Below are 10,000 nucleotides of genomic sequence, written 5' to 3'. Positions count from 1 at the left end.
GGAAGGCAGCTATGCTCACCACTATACCACCATCGCACATGCATCAACACGGTCGCTGTATAGAGTATAAACAGTGCATACATAACGTATAAACGCACTAAATAGATTTAAATGTATTTTATAAACGCTTTCGTGGATTATTTTCATTATTTGTGTGTAGCATTCGCGGTAGTAATTCACGTTTGCAGTCACTGACAAAAAAAACGATTAAAATGTTTATTTCTAAGGTGATATTGTTGGATGAACCCTGACTTTAAAACATATACATTGCAAAATGTCATATATTTTTACAACATTGTACAGTAGTATACACGTACAGTACACTTAGTCTGGTACTGCCCTGCTCCAGGTTTATACATGTCTCTGTAGTGCCCTCCAGTGGCCATGTGACAAACTACATGGAAGGTGCTTGCTGAGGGTGAATATTGTCCGCCCGTGTTTGCGACTTGTCCAAGGTGTATCCCGCCTTCCGCCCAAGTGCAGCTGGGATAAGCTTCAGCCACCCCCCAAAAAGGGACAGAAAATGTATAGACGTAAGGCGTTTAAAAATGACAACAAAACGATTCAGTTCTTGGACTGCGTTTTAACCTTGAGGGATTCTAGCAAACTCTTAATCCTTTCACTGGCAGGCTCCTTTTTCCTCTTCTGTCGAGTGTTGACAGTGGCAATCCTGGAGGGCTGGAAGAGGGTTGCCAGTCCCCAAAGTGCGGGGTCGCGGGCCCTTTTGGGCGAAAGGATGTCCCTCTGCTGGAGCAGCCAGGAGCTCTCCTGACACAGAGCCACAAATCGTTCCACTTGGGAGTCGTTGACGTTCTTGCTGATGTTCAGTGCACTTTCAAAGGGGTTCTGGATGTGGAGTGCGGCCGCCTCCGGCTTGTTCTGCTCCTTGCCCTAAAGACGGGGTTAAGAGATATGTCGCTGATCAGCGCTTCCACCACAATAAGAAGAAACCATTTCAAATCCAGGCAGGCACAACCACCGCCTGAAAGCTCCGCCATCCGATGAATCCTCGATATGAGGGTTAGGGAGACGTCGGCCATTTGTCAAAGGGGGTGGAGCCGAGCAGAAAATTGCGGCCCGGTGACGCTGATTTGCAGGCGTTACTCCCGGTTAAAGTCTACAGGCCACCTCGCACCTTTAGAACCTCTTCAGCTGTGTCCGACTGGATATTACACACTGGTGTCGATCTTTACGCATTAAAACACCAAGTACAAGTACAAGGTGTGGGAGAGGATGCAACGGGCGGTCAGATACAGAATGAACGACCCATTTTTCATATGAACTAGAACTAGAACACATTTTAATATGAGAAACAACTCTGGAGTTCCACAGACAACAGTTGTACGCCCACTTGATTCCCCTTAAGGGCGATGGACGGCTGACTAGCGCTTATACAGCAGCAGCCGGCCTCCGTAGCCCCCGCTCCCTCCCCTCTGTTGCAAGTTTTGTTGCTTCTAAGTAGCATGTTTATGTGTGCTATGAGTTTTTTTTCCCTTGGCTCAGCCTGGAACCCCTCCCAGGAGTCCAGCCTTTGACTGAATATTTGTTTACTCTCCCACCACCTCCCCAGCGTTTACCTGTTTCTCACCTTTCAGGCGATGCAATTCCGTCTCCCTGTAATGTTTGTCTGATCTTGAAATGAAACTGTGCTGAAAATCTCAATTTCCCCCTCTGGGATTAATAAAAGTATTTTCTAATTCTGATTCGTACCATGAATTGATTAACGTGGACCCCGACTTAAACAAGTTGAAAAACTTATTCGGGTGTTACCATTTAGTGGTCAATTGTACGGAATATGTACTGTACTGTGCAATCTACTAATAAAAGTATCAATCAATCAATCAAAAACAATTCCACATGACATGTTTTCCCCACATACAGGACTTAAAGTTAACTTTTCACTTCACTTGGATACAATTTGTCGAATGTTCTCTTCCAACAACCAATGGTGACAAACGTACAGCCCGCAAAATGAGTTTGCTCCGTATAAAAATGAGCTTCCTTTCTTCCTTTAAATGTATTTTAGACCATAAATCATGCCTCTCACCTGGACAGAAGAAGTCTGAATAGGTATTCCGACGAGTTGGTACACTTTGACAGCCTTTTAGGACTCAAGCAAAACGACATGAAAAGACGCTTATTTTTTCATCACTATTTGTATCGTTTTTGTGCTGCATTCACATTGGCGGCAACTCTGTCCAGTTCAGCTTTTGCATTTAACAACGCTCCAGAGAGACGGCGGCGGTCTTACTGTAACCCTGTCGGCGAGACGGGTCGATACATCACCGGCAGTAAAAACACAAGCCTCCTTGGTAGAGGTAAATAAAGCGTTGTGGCTTAATGGGAGTTCCTAAATCTGATCTCAGCTCAAGGGCATCGGCCATCACAGGGCCAGTATCAATCAGCCGGGACAAGGGCAGCTGTCATCTGCGCTGGCTGCCTTACTATCAACACGTAGAACCTTGATGGAGCCTGAACATGGCGAATCGGATGGAAGGATCTTGAGGGGGCTAAACACAAAAAGCTCAGCTATACTTGGATGAGAAATGTATTTTATTTCTATACAAAATGGTGATCTATCTTTTTCGCTTTGTTAGGTTAATCCATAATAATGACTCGGTACATAACTATCCTCAAACTGTGGCCAGGTGTGTTTTTTACTCAATTTTCCGGCGTTGTTGTTGCACTAGTGAGCCACGGATGAGGAGATGCTGCTCCGTTATTGATTGAAGTAAAGTCTGAATCTTTTGACACTTCTTCCACTCCCGTCCTTGCACGCTACACCGCTACAACAAAAATGACGGGGAGAAGACGCTCTCGAAGGTGAGCCACGTAAATAAGACCGCCCACAAAACGGCGCATTTTGAAGAGACTGCCAGAAAGCGACTTGAAGATGATGTGTAAAATATAATCTATGCAACATTTTGACCAAAAAAACACCATTACATGTTCTGTAGACCACAAGGAAGTCCTTTACATTCAGAAAATAATGATAATAATAGGGATGCACCGAAATGAAAATTTGTGGCCGAAGCCAAAGCCAAATAAAACTTCAACGCTTGGCCGAAGGCCGAATATCGAATAATGAATGCAGTTTTTAACCATTTTTTTTATATTGCATAAATAGCCTAGAATAAATATTTAGACATGTTTTTCAAATAAAGTAATTTTTTATTGAATATTGACATTTTTTTAATATTCCAGTAGCCTTTGCTTTTCAAAAAAAGCACTAAGTTGTTCATTTATATTAGGCCTTCAAACAAAACATGCAGTCCAAAAAAAAAAAAGTGTATTAAAGTGGATAAACCCACAACAAATGAATTATTGTCCTTTTGGCAAAAGTCTGCTTAGCCACAGTAGATATGCTAATAATGTAAACAGAAGGTTCAAGTAAATCTCAATTAAGTGTGTGCTTGTAACCTCATACACTTATACAGGTAGCCTACACAACAGGCTAATAATGTAAACAGAAGGTTCAAGTAAATCTCAATTAAGTGTGTGCTTGTAACCTCATACACTTATACAGGTAGCCTACACAACAGGCTAATAATGTCAACAGAAGCCCCAGTAAATCTCAATAAGTGTGTGCTTGTAACCTCATACACTTATACAGGTAGCCTACACAACAGGCTAATAATGTAAACAGAAGGCTTAAGTAAATCTCAATTAAGTGTGTGCTTGTAACCTCATACACTTATACAGGTAGCCTACACAACAGGCTAATAATGTAAACAGAAGCCCCAGTAAATCTCAATAAGTGTGTGCTTGTAGCCTCATACACTTATACAGGTAGCCTACACAACAGGCTAATAATGTAAACAGAAGCCCCAGTAAATCTCAATTAAGTGTGTGCTTGTAACCTCATACACTTATACAGGTAGCCTACACAACAGGCTAATAATGTAAACAGAAGCCCCAGTAAATCTCAATAAGTGTGTGCTTGTAACCTCATACACTTATACAGGTAGCCTACACAACAGGCTAATAATGTAAACAGAGGACCCACTAAATCTCACTTAAGTGTGTGCTTGTAACCTCATACACTTATACAGGTACACAACATATCCCAACGTCACTGCACGTTGGTTGATTGCGTCACCGCGTCAAAAAATTGCGTCACACGCCACTATTCGGCCTTGTTTTTAACTCATTCTACCGAAGGCCGAATGTGGCTTTTTTTGCCATATTCGGCCAAATATATTCGGTTACCGATTAATCGGTGCATCCCTAAATAATAATAATAATAGTATGACCCCTTTGGTGAGCCTTTTGTATGAAAATAGACCTGACTAGACCCACTCATCGGCAGTGCGCCTTATAATCCGGTGCGCCCTATGGTCCGGAAAATACTGTACTTGTCATATTACTGTTCTGTCCAGCATTAATCCCCCTGTGGCTTTCATACAGAACCCAGCAATGGTGGATATTAATACCATTGACACAGAACAGTAAATAGAGAACATATTTTAAGTATAGACCCCGTTTCCATATGAGTTGGGAAACCGTGTTAGATGTAAATATAAACAGAATACAATGATTTGCAAATCCTTTTCAACCCATATTCAGTTGAATATGCTACAAAGACAACATATTTGATGTTCAAACTCATAAACTTTATTTTTTTTGCAAGTAATAAACTTTGAATTTCATGGTTGCAACACGTGCCAAAGTAGTTGGGAAAGGGCATGTTCACCACTGTGTTACATCACCTTTTCTTTTAACAACACTCAATAAACGTTTGGGAACTGAGGAAACTAATTGTTGAAGCTTTGAAAGTGGAATTCTTTCCCATTCTTGTTTTATGTAGAGCTTCAGTCCTTCAACAGTCCGGGGTCTCCGCCGTCGTATTTTACTCTTCATAATGCGTCACACATTTTAGATGGGAGACAGGTCTGGACTGCAGGCGGGCCAGGAAAGTACCCGCACTCTTTTTTTACGAAGCCACGCTGTTGTAACACGTGCGGAATGTGGCTTGGCATTGTCTTGCTGAAATAAGCAGGGGCGTCCATAGATGGCAGCATATGTTGTTCCAAAACCTGTATGTACCTTTCAGCATTAATGGTGCTTTCACAGATGTGTAAGTTACCCATGCCTTGGGCACTAATGCACCCCCATACCATCACAGATGCTGGCTTTTCAACTTTGCGTCGATAACAGTCTGGATGGTTCGCTTCCCCTTTGGTCCAGATGACACAATGTCGAATATTTCCAAAAACAATTTGAAGTGTGGACTCGTCAGACCACAGAACACTTTTCCACTTTGCATCAGTCCATCTTAGATGATCTCGGGCCCAGAGAAGCCGGCGGCGTTTCTGGATGTTGTTGATAAATGGCTTTCGCTTTGCATACTAGAGCTTTAACTTGCACTTACAGATGTAGCGACAAACTGTATTTAGTGACAGTGGTTTTCTGAAGTCTTCCTGAGCCGATGTGGTGATATCCTTTAGAGATTGATGTCGGTTTTTTTATACAGTGCCATCTGAGGGATCGAAAGTCACCAACATTCAATGTTGGTTTCCGGCCATGCCGCTTACGTGGAGTGATTTCCCCAGAATCTCCGAACCTTTTGATGATATTATGGAGCGTAGATGTTGAAATCCCTAAATTTCTTGCAATTGCACTTTGAGAAACGTTGTTCTTAAACTGTTTGACTATTTGCTCACGCAGTTGTGGACAAAGGGGTGTACCTCGCCCCATCCTTTCTTGTGAAAGACTGAGCATTTTTTGGGGAAGCTGTTTTTATACCCAATCATGGCACCCACCTGTTCCCAATTAGCCTGCACACCTGCGGGATGTGCCAAATAAGTGTTTGATGAGCATTCCTCAACTTTATCAATATTTATTGTCACCTTTCCCAACTTCTTTGTCACATGTTGCTGGCATCAAATTCTAAAGTAAATCATTATTTGCAAAAAAAAAAAATGTTTATGAGTTTGAACATCAAATATGTTGTCTTTGTAGCATATTCAACTGAATATGGGTTGAAAAGGATTCGCAAATCATTGTATTCCGTTTATATTTACATCGAACACAATTTCCCAACTCATTTGTATCAATGATTTAAAGATTTAAAGCCGCGATTAAAAGTGTTTAATCATTCGTACCTGTCAACTATTCATACATACCTTTCGGATATTTATAGACTTCTTACTGAATGCAAAGGTGGCGTAGAAGTCGAAGAATTCACACAGCAGTTGCTCTGGGGGGGGGACAAAGAGAAAGAAAGGCCACATTATTGGGGGCGAATCCTCACCGTCTGACCGAGCTCGTCTCCTCACGAAGTGTCTCGGTGTTATTCTGCAGCTGTATCTTCTCCAAGTCGCTGACAAATGTGCAGTCGTTGCCCTCGATCACGCTCCTATCCGCGGGACCTTGCAAAGGGAGGGGGACACCGGGTAAATGGCTCGGTCTTTAAACATCTTTAACGGCTATAAACGAGGCGCTGATGGATGGAGGCGATGCGGGGAAAGTGCTGAATTTTTTTTTTTAAAGAGGGCACGGGTCTGGTCTGTTCTGGGACTGCCCCTGGTTGGCAGTCACCTTCAACATGTGTGTCCAAAAGAGGCTGAGGGTCATCGACCTTCCGGGAGTGATGGCTCTTTTATTGTCCTGTAAGCACTCTGTGTGATAGAGACTGCCCTAAACGGAGAAGAGGTGTGTGTGTGTGACAATGTGTGTGTGTGTGTGTCTGGTCTGATTGCTTTTGGAGGGCAATTATCGAGCAACCAAGGTGACGGGGAGCGAGGGAAGAGGAAAAACAGCTCACTGCAGTGGTGGTGCGTGGCCGTATTAGCAAACATGCACCTTATGTGGTACAAACCCCGTTTCCATATGAGTTGGGAAATTGTGTTGAATGTAAATATAAACGGAATGCAATGCTTGGCGAATCCTTTTCAACCCTTATTCAGTTGAGTATGCTACAAAGACAACATATTTGATGTTCAAACTGATAAATATTTTTTGGTGTGCAAATAAAATACTGATAAAGTTGAGGAATGCTCATCAAACACTTATTTGGAACATCCCACAGGTGGGCAGGCTAATCGGGAACAGGTGGGTGCCATGATTGGGTATAAAAAAAGCTTCCCAAAAAATGTTTAGTTTTTCACAAGAAAGGATGGGGCGAGGTACACCCCTTTGTCCACAACTGCGTGAGCAAATAGTCAAACAGGTTAAGAACAACGTTTCTCAAAGTGCAATTGCAAGAAATTTAGGGATTTCAACATCTACGCTCCATAATATCATCAAAAGGTTCGGAGAATCTGGAGAAATCACTCCACGTAAGCGGCATGGCCGGAAACCAACATTGAATGATTCCTCAGACGGCACAGTATCAAAAACTGACATCAAACTCTAAAGGATATCACCACATGGGCTCAGGAACACTTCAGAAAACCACTGTCAGTAAATACAGTTCGTCGCTACATTTGTAAGTGCAAGTTAAAGCTCTATATGCAAAGCGAAAGTCATTTATCAACAACATCCAGAAACGCTGCCGGCTTCTCTGGGCTTGAGATCATCTAAGATGGACTGATGCAAAGTGGAAAGGTGTTCTGTGGTCTGACGAGTACACATTTCAAATTGTTTTTGGAAATATTCGACATCGTGTCATCCGGACCAAAGGGGAAGCGAACCATCCAGACTGTTATCGACGCAAAGTTGAAAAGCCAGCATCTGTGATGGTATGGGGGTGCATTAGTGCCCAAGGCATGGGTAACTTACACATCTGTGAAGGCACCATTAATGCTGAAAGGTACATACAGGTTTTGGAACAATATATTCTGATATCTAAGCGCCGTCTTTTTCATGGACGCCCCTGCTTATTTCAGCAAGACAATGCCAAGCCACATTCAGCACGTGTTACAACAGCGTGGCTTCGTAAAAAAAATTATGCGGGTACTTTCCTGGCCCGTCTGCAGTCCAGACCTGTCTACCATGGAAAATGTGTGGCGCATTATGAAGTGTAAAATACGACAGCGGACTGTTGAACGACTGAAGCTCTACATAAAGAAATGTAGAGCTTTCACAGTATCATGTTAGACCCGCTCGACATCCATTGCTTTCGGTCCCCTAGAGGGGGGGGGTTGCCCACATCTGAGGTCCTCTCCAAGGTTTCTCATAGTCAGCATTGTCGCTGGCGTCCCACTGAATGTGAATTCTCCCTGCCCACTGGGTGTGAGTTTTCCTTGCCCTTTTGTGGGTTCTTCCGAGGATGTTGTAGTCGTAATGATTTGTGCAGTCCTTTGAGACATTTGTGATTTGGGGCTATATAAATAAACATTGATTGATTGATTGATTGATTGATTGATAAAACAAGAATGGGAACGAATTCCACTTTCAAAGCTTCAGTTTCCTCAGTTCCGAAACGTTTATTGAGTGTTGTTAAAAGAAAAGGTGATGTAACACCGTAGTGAACATGCCCTTTCCCAACTACTTTGGCATGTGTTGCAGCCATGAAATTTTAAGTTAATTATTTGCACAAAAAAAAAATGAAGTTTATGAGTTTGAACATCAAATATGTTGTCTTTGTAGTGCATTCTACTGAATATTGGTTAAAAAGGATTTGCAAATCATTGTATTCTGTTTATATTTACATCTAACACAATTTCCCAACTCATATGGAAACGGGGTTTGTACTTCTGAAGTGGATTCAAACCAAAATGATCTGTTTTGTTTTTTTTAAAAGATGGTTCAGTAAACACAGGCTGAGTTTCTGCGAACGTGCTGACGACACGCGACCGAGTATTCCCATTGGAGAGCTTGTTCCGGTTAAATACAGGAAAAGGCAGATTTTAGGGGGACTGAGCCTGATTAGGACGCTGAAAACAAACTGTGTACTATTGAGGACAGTGTTAAGGCTGTGTTGTGCTTAAACCTCATTCCAACACCATTCCAGTGGTGAACATGCCCTTTCCCAACTACTTTGGCACGTGTTGCAGCCATGAAATTCTAAGGTATTTATTTGCAAAAAAAAACTAAAGTTTCTGAGTTTGAACATCAAATATGTTGTCTTTGTAGCATATTCAACTGAATATGGGTTGAAAAAGATTTGCAAATCATTGTATTCCGTTTATATTTACATCTAACGCAATTTCCCAACTCATATGGAAACAGGGTTTGTAAAAAAAAATAATTTTTTTTTTTATTTTTTTTTTTAATGCAGGTAATTGTGGCTGCGTGGTACCTGCAAGTTCCCGCAGGTGGTTCAGAGTGGGGATGATGGAGGGGCTTCTCCGCTGCAGGAAGAACAGCACCATGACGGTGAGGGAGAAGTTGGTGATCCAGGACCCGGGGGTGTTGCTGGTCACGCAGTGAGCCCGGGCCCAGAAGCGTATGCTGAACACCAGATGACGCACCCGAGGGTCCAGCTGGCCGTAGAGGTAGAGCAGCTCCGAGCTCTTCATCGCAACCCTGTGGAGAACGCGCTCACATCAGTTATGGCTGCCTGAACTTGCTTTAAAATCATAAATCAGGGCAAGTACCGCATTCTTCGGATTATAAATCGTTCCGGAGAATAAGTCGCACCGGCCGAAAATGCATAATAAAGAAGGAAAAAATCATACATAAGTCGCACTGGAGTATAAGTCGCATTTTGGGGGGGAATTTATTTGATAAAATCCAACACTAGAATAGACATTTGAAAGGCAATTTGAAATAAATAAAGAATAGTGAACAACAGGCTTAATAAGTGTAGGTTATATGAGGCATAAATAACCAACTGCTATGTTAACCTAACATATTATGGTAAGAGTCATTCAATGTCAATCAATCAATCAATCAATGTTTATTTATATAGCCCTAAATCACAAATGTCTCAAAGGACTGCACAAATCATTACGACTACGACATCCTCGGAAGAACCCACAAAAGGGCAAGGAAAACTCACACCCAGTGGGCAGGGAGAATTCACATCCAGTGGGACGCCAGTGACAATGCTGACTATGAGAAACCTTGGAGAGGACCTCAGATGTGGGCAACCCCCCCCCCCCTCTAGGGGACC

General features: G+C 42.5%; 1 protein-coding gene and 1 non-coding gene across 2 annotated transcripts in view; both read right to left on the bottom strand.

Moving 5' to 3' along the window:
* Positions 1–36, bottom strand: part of trnag-ucc (transfer RNA glycine (anticodon UCC)) — a 72-nt gene extending 36 nt beyond the window's left edge. The window contains exon 1 of the tRNA in view: positions 1–36. This exon is cut by the window's left edge and continues 36 nt beyond it. This is a non-coding gene — a tRNA (tRNA-Gly).
* A 166-nt stretch (positions 37–202) lies between these two features.
* The window catches only part of mtpap (mitochondrial poly(A) polymerase), a 22,775-nt gene continuing 12,977 nt past the window's right edge, over positions 203–10,000 (bottom strand). The window contains exons 6-9 of the mRNA XM_061922343.1: positions 9,185–9,411; positions 6,279–6,371; positions 6,126–6,199; positions 203–891 (exon numbers count right to left, since the gene is read on the bottom strand). Of these exons, the coding sequence (XP_061778327.1) occupies positions 565–891; positions 6,126–6,199; positions 6,279–6,371; positions 9,185–9,411 (721 nt within the window). The 3' untranslated portion in view covers positions 203–564. The remainder of the gene's footprint in view (positions 892–6,125; positions 6,200–6,278; positions 6,372–9,184; positions 9,412–10,000) is intronic.

Source organism: Nerophis ophidion, linkage group LG15 (assembly GCF_033978795.1).
Source record: "Nerophis ophidion isolate RoL-2023_Sa linkage group LG15, RoL_Noph_v1.0, whole genome shotgun sequence".
NCBI lineage: Eukaryota > Metazoa > Chordata > Actinopteri > Syngnathiformes > Syngnathidae > Nerophis > Nerophis ophidion.
This window is presented reverse-complemented; position numbering and strand designations above follow the sequence as displayed.